This window comes from Ursus arctos, unplaced genomic scaffold (assembly GCF_023065955.2).
Source record: "Ursus arctos isolate Adak ecotype North America unplaced genomic scaffold, UrsArc2.0 scaffold_6, whole genome shotgun sequence".
NCBI classification, from domain to species: domain Eukaryota; kingdom Metazoa; phylum Chordata; class Mammalia; order Carnivora; family Ursidae; genus Ursus; species Ursus arctos.
Genome location: NW_026623078.1, coordinates 28,188,070 through 28,202,256, shown reverse-complemented (window position 1 = coordinate 28,202,256; position 14,187 = coordinate 28,188,070). Strand labels below are relative to the sequence as shown.

General features: G+C 39.2%; 1 protein-coding gene across 13 annotated transcripts in view; it reads left to right on the top strand.

Annotated features, from left to right (window-relative positions):
- The window catches only part of EYA1 (EYA transcriptional coactivator and phosphatase 1), a 343,576-nt gene that overhangs the window by 260,319 nt on the left and 69,070 nt on the right, over positions 1 to 14,187 (top strand). For all 13 annotated transcript variants that reach the window (XM_057308055.1, XM_057308057.1, XM_057308054.1 and 10 more), the window contains 2 exons: positions 2,592 to 2,731; positions 4,067 to 4,150. In XM_057308055.1, the coding sequence (XP_057164038.1) occupies positions 2,592 to 2,731; positions 4,067 to 4,150 (224 nt within the window). The remainder of the gene's footprint in view (positions 1 to 2,591; positions 2,732 to 4,066; positions 4,151 to 14,187) is intronic.

The following is a 14,187-nucleotide window of genomic DNA, read 5'->3' as shown; positions in this document are numbered from 1 at the left end:
CAGTCATTGTTAATTAATGAAATAAATGCTCTTCTGAGTATTTTCACATTATCTCAGTGGGGGTAAAGTTGAATAATTTGGAAAGGATTTTAATGAAACATGAGATGTCAGTGGATTAGAAGATTAAATTATTTGTTGAGTTGTTTTACACTAATAGAAGGAAGGAGAATAGAGTCAGGAAAACTGGTTAGTAGAGAAGTGTTTAATCCCACCTCATAGAACAAAGAGGAAGAGATTTTTTTTTAAATCTAGCTTGCATCATTTAACTTTTATCTTCCTTTTAATAAGTTGAGGCCTATAAAGGGGTGTGTGTGTGTGTGTGTGTGTTTTAATATTTAGAGGTATCAGATTGTCCATATTTTAGGGCTTTTTTTCCACCTGGAAAAATTTTAGATAAGATAATTTAAAAATCTACCTGTATACTTTGCTCATTGAACTTAGTTTCTTTGGGGACAGGCTTACAGAAGTGAGTAATCAGTTTAATTATCACTTTTATTTAAAAAAAAAAAGATGGAATATATATTTAAAGATTTAATTGGGTTTCAACACAAGGATAAAGAAATATACACCAAGAACTAAAAGGAATGGGTAATCCATAGGAGGAAATCTAGGGTAAGAAAACCTCAGTGAGATGAACCACTTGGAGGACAAAATTCACCCTAAACTAGCTGGAAGTCAAAGCAAAAGACGTAATGCGATAAGATACATTACTTAACATCATTTAGCTTCTTGTCAAATATGAACTTCAAAAGGTGGAGAGCTCACAATTCAAGATGGACTTTGCAGTCAAGTACTTGAAGTATGAGTCAAAAGATGCCAGTTTGCCAGTTGCAAAGTAAATGCTGTTTCGAAACTGGTAAAGATACAGGCATGTGTTCTGTCTCCGATGGTGGCTATCCAGGTTTGCACAGAGATCTAGTTGCGGAATTTTTAAAGAGAACGGAGATCAAGACTTTTTCTTCAAAACACAGCTCTGAATTCACTGAACTCCTTTGAAAATATGTATTTCTTTGGAGTTCCTAATTCTCTATGAAACATGGAAGGCAGATGCTTGGTTTGGAACATTTTGAGGAGAGGATGCCAGAGTCATCTGCCTCTGCAAGAAAAGGATCAAATGTGGATTTGGAGAATATGAAACTGACCAGCCAGCACTGTATTCTACAGTGCATAGTTCTACAAGTTGGGGTAGCTCAAAAATGCATCCTACGGAACTACATAAGCTGACGTAGTGAGTGGAGCTGTTTTGTACTTTCTGGCCATAATTAACTAATAGGCTTGTAAGTTATCATGGTGGTTTCTGGGTACAAGGACCACATGACAGGTGTATATGAGGAAGTTTGCTATCTTGTTTCCTATGGCAGAGGAAGGACATGCAAAATCTCATCTAACAGTGATAGGAATATGTTTAGATTTTAAAGTTAAACAGGAGGTATAAGATTGTTCCATGTGATTTAGAAATGGAATTTACTCTATCGGAGTCCATTCCTATCCACCCAAACTCCTAAGGCTTAAGCCTTAAACTTGGAGGTAATACTGTGGCTGGCCTTCTGGGTACAGTTGAGGATGATAGTATATTAACGAAAGCTACCAGATAGTCACCTGTCCTCAATACATTTCTGTTTGGTGAAATGTAGTATCAACAATATCTCAATGAGAATTATCATTCCTTATACCAGCTTGAGAGATTCCAACCCATATGTAGTAGAGAAATCTGGCAAAGAGTTTGGGGAGGTAGAAATTGTCTGACGCATGAACTGGAGAAAAGAAGAAACTATAAGGGGTTTTGTTCATCTTGGAAGCAGGGTAAGAGTCCCCCCACCCCAACTCCACAATCCCTACTCAGCCATTCCTCTAGCTGGTTGGAGGTGGTTCTTTATTTTGTAGGTTCTATATAATTATTTCTGTGATTTCTCTGAGTTACCCAGGTGAGCAATTTTAATGTGTTGTCTGTTTGGGATTTTTGGCTCAGAGACTAAGATACAGTAAGAATCTGTGATGACTGCTGTACAGAATATGGGTATTACCCATATATCTGTTCTTCCTTATCTTGCCACTCCCTCGTTCTCACATAAAATGAGGGAGAAAAAGGAGATTTTGAAATATTCAAAGAAGAATCTGCCTGGTGATTCATTTTTTCCTGCCCCAGAGTTGATTTTTCTTTTCTTTCCGTGAACCAGAAGCCTTTTCATAAGCACAAGAGTGGCTGGTAATGCACATGAGTGAACCCTTGTCTCAGTATGACCAGGCACTGTTTGCGGAATGAAAGAAAGACACATACTCTGGAAGTGGGGATGGAGGAGCTTTGTCTCCTCATGGAGAACCACAGAGAAAAACTAGGCAGCTTCCTACAGCCTGCTATCTTCCACTATCAATTAAATTTTATCCATTTCTAATCACACTTTCTTTCAAAAGAATGGATTCTTGGAATCAAATATCTCATAAATTATTTATCAATGGAGGTGAACAGTAATGAAAATGAACAGAATGAAATGTGTTTTACTCTTCAAATTTCCCCATGAATTGAAACAAGGTTGATCTTGACACCATGGTAATAGAACCAAAAGATGAAAGACTTTCCTATATTTCTACAGAGTACGGTACAATCCACAGCCCATCAACACCCATTAAAGACTCAGATTCGGATCGATTGCGTCGAGGTTCAGATGGGAAGTCACGTGGACGGGGCCGAAGAAACAATAATCCTTCACCTCCCCCGGATTCTGATCTTGAGGTATGTCATTGCCAATGCCCTAGTAAATAACAAGGTATCTTCGTAATTAAGGGTGGTTCTATACACCTGCAATGTAAATGGCCGTCATAAGATCCCCAAATACTTTCGTTACTGCTTTCTTCTCTATATCGTAAGTAAATTATTTTTTTTCTTTTTCATATTACTTGTAGGTAAAAATAATTACATCTGTTTTCTCTGCCATTTTAATTACATGTAAAACATCTGGTTAGTTCTCTCTAATGTAGTAAATTATATAATTTGCTTGAACAAAATTCGCTTATACTGGTCTTTATCATTGCCGTTTTAATTAAGTAAGTGTACTAAAAACGCTTACTAAAATCCACTTTGAAAATTAAAACACACACATATATATCAAGAAACGAAAACTGAGATGTTCTAAACTGAAATAGTAGTCATCTTATGAGACCTGTTTTGGTGGAGTTTAAAAGCAGGAGGGATAAATAAAACCTTGAAGGGTAGATTTCACAGCCTTGAATCCACTGCAATTAAGTTTCTGGGTTTTGCCCAGTGAAATCTGAGGGTGAAAAACATGATTATTTTGGCTGGAAAGATGGAAATTTCCCAGCAGAACCTATGTGTATGAATATATACTGGTATGAGTGGAAGGGAAAGAGGGGACAAGTAGGCTTGGGAGGCCTCTGTGGTATCTCAAAGGTATTTTTGAAGTGAATTCCTTTAAATCCGATTCCAAATACCCCGAGTGTGTCAAGAGCATATGTGATGTGTCTGTTTAAGTTGTTAACTATCTACAATCTGAAGAAAACCAGGCAGGAGTCATACGTAACGCATCCATGTGATAACAGTTCAAAGGTAATATAAGGTGAAGAGATGATGTGAAGTTTTAGGTTTTATGTACAGTTTTTTAGTACTTCGATTAAAAAATAAAACATAAGGTTCACTATTTAAACACTTCTTAATAGCAGAGAGGAGAGGTAAGACAAACAAAGAGTTTTAATTGATTGGCCCCTCTCTGTCTCAAGAAGTTATATACAGACTAGTTTTAGCTCATTGTTCATTTTTTCAGAATAGTGAACTGAGAGTCTACTTCAGAAGTTGAAAGGATGTATATTATTATTTCTTGCCCATGTTTGTACTGATGTCACTAAGGTAATTATCTTCCTGTACCTCACCTGAGGCTCTACTCTGGAGAAAAGCTGGGGGATACTCTTTGGAACAGTTGTATTTTAAAAACATAGTAAATTCAGATTTTTCTTTTGTCTTCTATTTCAAGGCTGCTTATTTATGTTGAAGTTAACTGAGTACCAGGTTTCTCAACCAAGGGAAAGACATATTAATTCCATTCTTCCTTCGTAGAGGGTGTTCATCTGGGACTTGGATGAGACAATCATCGTTTTCCATTCCTTGCTTACTGGGTCCTACGCCAACAGATATGGGAGGGTGAGTACCGGAGACATCAGTTCTTAATTTCTTTAGAGTAAATATGCCTCGAACTGAGTTTTTTGTCCAGATGGGAATGTGGTTTAACTTTAAATAATAAATCTAAAGTAGGAAAGGGAATAAAACTTAATTTATTGATACAGTCAAATATATATATATGTAAGGCAAAAACATATAAATGAACAAAAGGAGGTTTTTTTTAGGCCTTAAAAATGAGATAAACTTTATGCAATTAAATTCATTCTTATTTCAGACCCTGATGAATGCAAGTGTTTGGATACTATTCTAGGATAAAATATTAACATATAGGAGACATAGAATGATACTTGGTATTTTTTATTTGCGCCATTCTTTTACTTTTTCTATTCACAACATATTCAGTGGAGCAAGTATTGTACATGTTATTGTCATCAGGGATTAGCAGTATCAGTATTTTATTTTCAGAACACCGATTATGAATGTCTTTATAAATCCCTTTGCCATGCGGCTAAATTTATGTGAATGGTATCTAAAATTAGGCCTCTGGATGGCAATTGGACAAATACCTCCATGTTTGAGTTGTTACAATACTTACCTTGTGTGGTAGATAAAAAAGAATATTAGGGACTACCTCCTATGAGTAGAAATTCAGCCTTAATGTTCTGCTTTTGGGCTTCTCAAAAACCTTGGAAATTCTTTTTGATCTATTCCTTGGGGGTTTCGTAAAATTTTCCCACACAAAAAACGTGTTATTTAAAGTGGCTATAGGTAATTTCTGAAGTTATCCTATGAATATGGTATTTTTCATTTTTTTAATCTTTAAAGAAATTATAAGTCTTACGTCATTGAAGCTATTGGTTCAGAGCCGTGGAACTCAATTCTGTGTCTTGGTGACTCCAGATGTTTATTACAATTAAATGTTAATATTGATACCCCCAAAATGCATGCTCTCGTTACACATTTTATCCAGGCACCTATTCTTTCAATAAATATAAATTGAGTGCCTGCCGTGTAGGTATAGTTGGCAGTGAAAGTTGAGGAATTATCAGTTGAGCTTCACAATGCAGCTTTCCTTCTCATAACCCTGAAGTTACACCTAACCCCCCAAAATAGGCCAGAAAAAATGCACATTTGTAAGAGCAGGAATATTCTAGACTATTCCACCCTTTGGATTTCTGTTCAGAAATAAGATATCTGTAAAACACAAAACACCCTTTCTTATTGTTAGATTTTCTGTGAGAAGAAGACAGTGAACAAAAGTACAATGCATTATTAAGAAAGAAAAAATAAAGCCATAGACTCATTCAAAGAAAGTCTCTACTCTGTGGCTAGCACATAATAAGGATGCAGTAAATATTAGCTGTGGTGTTTTTTGTATTCCTCCTTCTGTAAATACTAGTATTTCCACAAAACTACTCCTTAAGAAACTAATGATTAATAGCTGAAATATCAATGTGTAATTAGTAGGAAGAATCCCAAAGATCTTCTTAACCATTTTAACATCCCTACAACTAACTTATAAGGTACAAAACATTGAAAAGATCATGCACTTAGAACACCAGCATTTGAAAACCATCCAGAAAGTGTCGAGTCTTTGAAAGCTTTCTCACTAAGGGCCAGATTGATGCAAAGAGAATTGTCTTGATCAGGGCTCTGTTTACCACTGAAAGGGGCCAGCTTCAGGCCAGGTGGTGAGCATCCCATGACCTAATGACCTCATGTCAGTCCCTGGCCATAAATCATTGGTTTGCACATGGAATTCACACCTAACCTAGAAACCACTGGCAGCTTAGGGTTTTTCATTCAGATCCTCAATAATATCTAAATAAAACACTACAAGTACCACAAATTTTATTTTTAAAATGTCAACCATTAGTATTTTGAGGCTTTATCAAATAGTATTTTGTTAGTTTGTTTAGTTTTCTCATACTAGAGCATGTGATAAAAAGTTTTATCTCCTGTAATTTCCAAAACCAAATGTATATATTCTTTAGTATGGGTGATCTGAAATATTTAAATATACGTTAACCATTCATTTATAAATTGACAGGGGTTGGGGAGAAAGTAACCTCAGAAGGCATGATTGGGGAAGGTCTTGCTGAGCATGACTTTGAACCTGAGGTCAGAATAAAAGAGGCTGGTTGATAATGTGACCATCAGGGGAAAGAGAGTTCTAAGCAGAGGAAGCAGTGAGCACGGAAGCAGGAAAGGGTTTGATATTTGAGGGATACAGAGGTGAGTGTGGCCGAGCTCAGTACTGCAGATGCAGAGTCGAGATGTAGGCTGGGATGAGGGCAAGTACATGCCATGTCAAGAGGGTCAGTCTCATTGCACATGCCATAGAAGATCATTGGAGGACTTCAAGGGAGGACATGACAAGATCTGATTTAGATTTTTAGATTATTTTTGGCTGTGTGTGGAGAACCAATGGTGGGGAAAGAGGGTGGGGAACAGAAGGGGGGTCTTAGGGGTGACCTGTGTACCAGCAGTAGAGATGGTGAGAACTCACTGGATTCTGAATTCTATGGCAAGTAGAGAAATAGGATTTGCAAAGGATTTGATTTGGACTGGTGGGCAGTAATAGAGGGGAGTGAAAAAAACATTCCTAGGTTTTCATCCTAAGCAGCTGGGAGGCTAGTCGTGTATTTGTTGAGATGAGGAAGACATCCATTTGGACCAGGCAGGAATGTGGATGGAAGGGGAGCCTGGGACACACGGAATGGACAGGCCTTCAGATGACAGGTTTAGCATTGACAGTACACAGCTCAGAATCAGAAGGTCCTCAGACACTCTTAGTCTGATTTCATCTTAAATGTTTGTGAACACCTCCTTTGGGCTGAACACCTGTTGTCTCGATGCCATGAGGCATCCCTTCCGAAGACACATGGCTGAGGATGTTGGATGTAGCCTGAAGCATGCAAGGAAGCTTGCTTAATGTTCTTTTTATTAGAGAACTTTAGAGTCAGGAAGAATTTGCTCTCAAATCTGATAATCATGCCTTGTAAAAATGTGTGGTTCAACAAGGATTCTTCCAAACAATAATAATAGCCAAGCTGATCTGAGCACCTTGCCTCCCTTTCATTCCTTTCACGAAGGAGAGAAATCTTAAAGCAGTTGAAGGGCAAGCCTTCTTTCTTGGAGCATAGTTTTGGTGGTGCCCCTGACATTGTTAAGGAAGCATGTGGTTGGGCCTTACTCTACGGGCATATAAAGAAATGAATGCCTGACAATGTGATAGCTGTTCTGTCTCTATGGGAACCAGATACTTGAGAAGTAGCTTAGTCACAGTAGCTTAGTCAACTCAATGAGTAGGCCATTCAGTAAGGGGATACAGGATCTGGTTGATATAATGCAAAATTAGGGCATGTTACAGCAATATGTACAAAAAAGTTCGAGAATGTCCCACCTTCCACGTAATCCTAGCTGTGGGAAGCAGGCATGTTGGGCATTATAAGGAAGTGTTTTATAACAAAGGTGATGGGAACAAAAAGGGTGCTAGGTACATGACAGGTCTGGCTGGGGAAGAGAAAAGAAAGAACATATTAGCAGGAAAATGAAGTCCATGGGTATGTTATCATAAATTAGGTTCTTGTTAATAATGTCTGTCCTAGCTTTTTTTGCTTAATGCATTTTTAAAAGTTGCTTTCAAACTAATCCATATCCCCCAATTTTGCTGAAGAAAACTGATCTTGATCTTTTCTCCATTGAATGCCTTTTTAAATTAGACAATATAATCCTATTGTTAATATCAAACCATATACCCCAAACTTATATTTCCAGTTAAGTATTGTGCTGATGTTCCAAGCGTGGTTCCCCTCTTGTGGGAGGACTCCCCAAGATACCTATAGCCAGTGGCTTCATTGTTTCAATACTTCATTTTATTGTTGCTTCACACCTGTGTCTCATATGGATTTGGGCTAGAACAGGTCCTAAAGATATTGATCCTCACTCTTCATTTTACACAAAAACTTAAACATGAACACTTGAGACAACATAAAGCTTAGCATTTTTAACTATAGGCCGTACTTATTAACAATTTCCTATGTGCCCAATACTTATTTAATTCAACATTAGTGTTCTGAAACTGCTATTACCAAGTCCATTTTACAGATAAGGAAACTCAGGCTTGGAAGGGGTTAGAGACCAAATAAATGGCATAAAATAAATACTAATTTTATTTTAATGTAGTTGAACCTTGACTTCCAAAAAACCATGAAACACAAAACCACCAACAAAACAAAACCTTGAATCTGGCATAGTGGCCAGGGAGTAATATGTGGGAGTGTCTTTAAATTTATGAAGTACCAGTATGAGACCCACCTTTGGTGAGATAGAAGGCATCAGATTTGAATTCATATAGCTCTAGACTCAAACCCAAGCTCTGACTTTTCAGTTCTTTGACCCTGGGTAAACTGTTTATTCACACTGAGTTCCAGTTTCTTCATCCATAAAACTGGCAACTTGACTTGCCAAATTGTTTTAAGAATTCAGTTGTGTCAGATATATCTTGGTAAAGCCAGGAGAAGAAAGATCTAAGCTGTGTCCTGAATTTAAAGGGCCCAGTACTATGTCTTATTAATAAAAATAACCCCATAATGAAAACAGCATATGTCACTGATTGGTGTTGTATCTGCTGTGTAAACATTTGTCTTATAAAACACGAGACTTCTAGAAGGATGCTAGTCACCAGTGTGAATTTAAATCAACTAAGTGGTTTTATTTTTTATTTTATTTATTTATTTACTTATCTATCTATTTATTTATATTATTATGTTCAATTAGCCAGCATATAATACATCATTAGTTTTTGACGTAGTGTTCAACAATTTATTAGTTGCATATAACACCGAGTGCTCATCACCACACATGCCTCCTTAATACCCATCACCCAATTACCCCATTCCCCAACTCCTCTCCCTTCTGTAACCCTCAGTTTGGTTCCCGGAGTCCAGAGTCTCTCCTGGTTTGTCTCCCTCCGTGATTTCTTCCCATTCAGTTTTCCCTCCCTTCTCCCGTGGTCCTCTGCACTATTCCTTATGTTCCACATAGGAGTGAAACCATATGATAATTGTCTCTCTCTGCTTGACTTATTTCACTTAGCATAATCCCCTCCAGTTCCATCTGTGTCGATGCAAAAGTAAAAAATAAAAATATTTTAAAAAACGAATCACTACATTCTACACCTGAAACCAGTACTACGCTGTATGTTGACTAACTAGAATTTAAATTAAAACTTGAAACAGGAAAAAAAAAAGAGAAGTCATTCAAAACATTTACAAAGGGAGGCCATGGGCCACACACACTCCTGTGACCTCGTAAGGCTGAGGTGCTGATTATGGGAAGCCCCTCAGAATTACTTGCGGAGCTTTTAAAATATAGCCCCGTCTAAGCGCCAGCATCAGGAGATTATGCCTCAGGATCTACAGGTTTCAGTCATGGGGGTTTTGGTCCAGTTTCCCACACTGAGAAGGTGTAAAGAAAACACCCTGGCATACAGATGTGTTAGACATTGCTGATCAGGTCGTTACCTTTGTCAGATGCTCCATAAAACATCGCAAATGCATGATCATGAAAAATTGTGATAAAATATGGCTTCCGTTCGTAGGGTGCTGGTGACTGGAAATGAGTGTTCTGTTTGCATGAGTGTTAAACCTTTAAGTGACAGAGAAAGTGTGATCATAAACATAAGTAGTAAGTTTTGTACTGGCCACCATAGAAATAAATGACTTAAGTCTAACTGGAAAAAAAAAAAATGTGGTCATGGATTTCAACTTCATATAAGGAATTTTAATATTGTTCAAAAAATAAATAAGTCAACTAAGCCTCCCTAGTGAGTATATACTGTAATCATTTGGGACACTGAGCAGAGAAGAAACTGACAGCAGTTGAGGAGCCAATTTTATTCGAACACTCCCGTTAACCAGTAAAGGTTGCTGTTCTTACCCTGTTTCAGAGCAAAACGCTAAACTCCAAAATCTTTTGAGGGATGGTCCTCTTCTGTGGCGGCTGGTATAGACGCTGCATTCTTGGCAAGGCACCAAAGTAGCCAGGCACACAGTGTCCTCCTTGGATTGTAGAGGATCTGGTTACTTAAACAGAACAATCCCTCTTTAGGAAGCTCCGGACCAGAGGCTGGGAAGTATTTATTAGCTGACCCTTTACCAAAAATAAAGGCTTTATGGGCCATATGCCTTCATAACTGCTGACCTCTGCCCCAGGAGTGCAAAAGCAGCCACAGACAATAGGCCAATGAATAAATGCATCTGTATTCCAATAAAACTTTACTTATAGTTCCTAAATTTGAATTTCATGTAATTTTCATACATCGTGAAATATTTTTCTTCTGTTGGATTTTAAAAATCAAGACTAAGAGTCTAGGCCAGGAATTGACAGACCATATTCCGTAGGCCAAATCTGGTTTATGGCTTGTTTTTGTAGGGCTTTCAAGCTAAGAATGTTATTTAAATTTTTAAAGGGTTATGAAAAAGAAGAAGATGTATCAGAGACTTTATGTGGACCGCAAAGCCTAAACTCTTTGTCTTTCCCTTTGGAGGAACAGGCAGGCCTGCCTCTACTCTAGGTCATGCTCTGAACTTTGGGGTGATTCATTTTGCTGCTGCTTTTGGGACATCAGGACAATTCAGTGACACGCACACTGTGGTCAACTAGACCGTAAACCCAGTGCAGGAATTGTGTGTCTGTGTCTGGGTGTCCGAGACAAGCCAACACTTGAGTTTGTTAGGGTAGGTGCCGTGGCTGTAACAAATAGGCCCGATACGTGATGACAATAGAAATTGATCTCTTTCTTAGTGGCCTCGAGTAGATCTTCCAGGTCGCTTGGTTTGGGCAAGGTTTGGTAGTGCAGACCATGGTTGTGCCATCTCACCATCTAGCTTCTGAGGCCTCTGTGATCACTGTCATCGGCTTTCTAACCCACAGGGTGAAAAAACGGGGGGACCATGAATGGGAGGCTGCACGGACCAGGCTTAGAAGGGGCACACCTCTGCTTCCATGGCCCAGTGTGGAGGAGGCTGGGAAGCGTATGTAGCCTAGCTGTGTGCCCAGGAAGAAACCGAGAGGGAGTTTTGGTGGACAGGGGGCAGTAGCAACTATGGTTCTCAGTGAAGAACTATTTGATAACTGAGTGAAACCCAAAGCATACTTTCCACCGCAGCTGAGCAGTGCCCGAAAGCTGTGTGACGGGTGTGCCGCAGAGTCATGAGTGGCCAGTTCAATCCCAGACCACGGTTTCCGGATTTTACTTTCTTCTTGGGGTATCAATGCCGAGTTAGACCAAAATGATGAAATAATTCATGGTTCCAAGCAGAACTTTAAGATACCGTGGAATGACACAGAATCCAAACTCTCAAAATAAACAAAAAGCTTTTTTCTTTTTCTGCCTTTAGTTTTTTGTTTCAAAAAGATAGTGCTTTTGACTGTCAGAGGGTGGTCCGGCTGAAAGATCCTCCTTCATTCATTCCTTTGTCCTTATCTCGATAGTTGTCTTTCCCTTTCACTGGCCCTTCCTCCTAACTGGCAGGCACTGAAATGTGTGTTCCTGCTACCTTATTGAACGTGGCCTTCCTTTTCTGCAGACCTGTGAAGGGGAATGCAGTGAATGAGCACACATCACTGCTCTCCGAGCACAAGGCTGACCTGCCACCGCCAGCTGTGGACCGACCTCCCTTGTTCTGTGGCCTCAGGAAAGACCCTTACACCTCAGAGTCTCACTTGCTCGGTCTTAATCTTCCCATCTAGAAAATGAAAGCAATCACAGCACTGCTGTGTAAACCATCTAGAAAAATACTTACAGGCACTCCATCAATAAGAGCTTTGGCTTGTTTGGGGATTCCGAGAAGGGAGCGGGCAATAGGACAGCAGTGTTTTGTTGTTGCAGGTAGCAGAGAGGGAGATGTGGAAACAGCATCATCGTTTAGGGAAACGATAGGCAAAAAGGCTGGCGATCCACGAAATGTATTTAGAGGAACAGACTGGCAGAAGATGAGTAGCGCAGAATGTATTGAAATGGTAATAAACATACTGTACCCTTGTTGAGCTTGTAGACTTTACACGCCTATCTCACATTTATTATCCAGCTGGTTTCTTCTTTTTTTTCCCAATGGGGAAACTGGGTCTCAGAAAAATTAAATGATCAGCTCCAGGAAGCACAGCTATTAACTGACAACACCAGGAACATCATCTAGTCTCGTGATGGGTCTATTGCCCTCAGAGGAGGGCTGCAGGGAGCATTGGTGTCGAGATTTTATGCCGTAGGTGTGGGGGTGCCACGGACAATGTTAAAACAGTGGAGGGACATGATGGAATTATAAAATTTGGAAGATTAGCCTGATACCAGAAGAGATCATCACAGTTCTCCTAGTAGGAAATAATAAAGGCCTAAGAAAATGGCTGTAACACTAGGAAAGAGAGAGATAGGAGAGTGGTTACAGGTGAAATCTAGATAGGTCTTTTGATTGGATTAGCTGTTTAGGCTTTCGTTCGCACTGCGTGGGTCCCTATGTGTCGAGGCCAATTTGGCCGGGTCTGCTCTGGTTTTATTCTTCTTCCTCTCACTTTGTACCACTTCTTGGCAGTTGTCCCATGTTTGGAATTCATTGGGCTTTCTCCACAATCAGAATTAATCTTTGGAATGGTGAAGCTCTTTTTCTTACTTTCCACGTGGGTATTATTTTCATGATGTTGAAAGGGAGTCTCTTAAGGAGAAAACTGAAGCAGTTGGGTGTCACATATCTAATCAGTAAAAATGACCTGATTACCCCCACCACAAGTTTGGGTTTGGTTGGGTTTTGTTCTTTTTGATCGTTCAGTCAGTAGTTCAACCGTGGTTTATTTTTGACGTGTATACACTCTCTCATGGTAATCCAGATTATTCCTTAATTGGCATTAGAGCTACACCCAACTCCTAAAACATGGCATTTTATGCCGGCTGTTTAGTGATAGGAGCTTCTGAAACCACAAGAGTTAATATTCCATTGATGGTATTGATGACTTTAGACGGGTAGAAAGAGAACAGTGGAGACTTTGGGTCTCACAGTTTATATAGATCATTTACATAACACTTTCAGTGATATTTTTTAAAAGAAACAACATTTTTGCATATTTTTTTTCTTCTCTCAGATAAGGAAGCTAATTTTCCTAATCTTCTCTTTAATCCTTCCCATGTGAGCAGCCAGCAGGGGGCCAGGAAAATAGGCCCCTCCTGTCCTCAAAGTGCCCATTCCTGTTTGTCAGCTTCTTCTCCCCCAGAACAAAAGATCCTGAAGGAGAATTTGTTCTAAAGGACATCCAGGCCTTGTTTGTGGCTCTAAGGTTAGCATTCTAAGTAAGGACTTGTTGAAGGGGTCCAAAACAGGTATTTTTGCTTTCGTTTGGGTGACGCCGCCCACAGACCTGTTGTCAATTCGAGCATGCTTCCCAAGATTTTCACGTTGACGGACACATCCTCCTAAAGCCGTGCCCATTGTCAGCATCACACCTCACTGGGCCACGACAACAGAGTTACTGCTCGCCAAGGGGGGCTTAGCTGCCCAATAGGATCAGGGCAGATGTAATTGAGGAACCGAGTCCTGCGTCCTACGAATTCAAAATCTAAGCACCATATCTGAAGAACTAGTCGTGCTTTTGATGTAGTTGACCCATCTTCTAGTAACTCTTTTTAGCCTAAGATTAACTCTTTAAACAGCATTTTTTAAAAACATGATATATTCTATTTTTTGATCCAAAGCAGAATAGCAATTGCTAGGAGTTTGTGTAGCTTTGATCTCATAGATGTAATGGGGTACACATTCCAAAAAGAGAGACACAGAAGACATGTAGCATAGATTTAAAAAGGGCTTATGAATTGAAAATAGAATAGATAAAAAATTAAAAGTAATGTATTTTTCTTTACTTTCAGAAAAACAAATCCCCAACACCGTCGGTAGTTTGTAGAACCCAATTACGAATTCAGAATGCTGTGGCTATCTAAAATTGGAACAATAGGGGTGCCTGGGTGGCTCAGTGGATTAAGTGCCAGACTCTTGGTTTCGGCTCAGTTC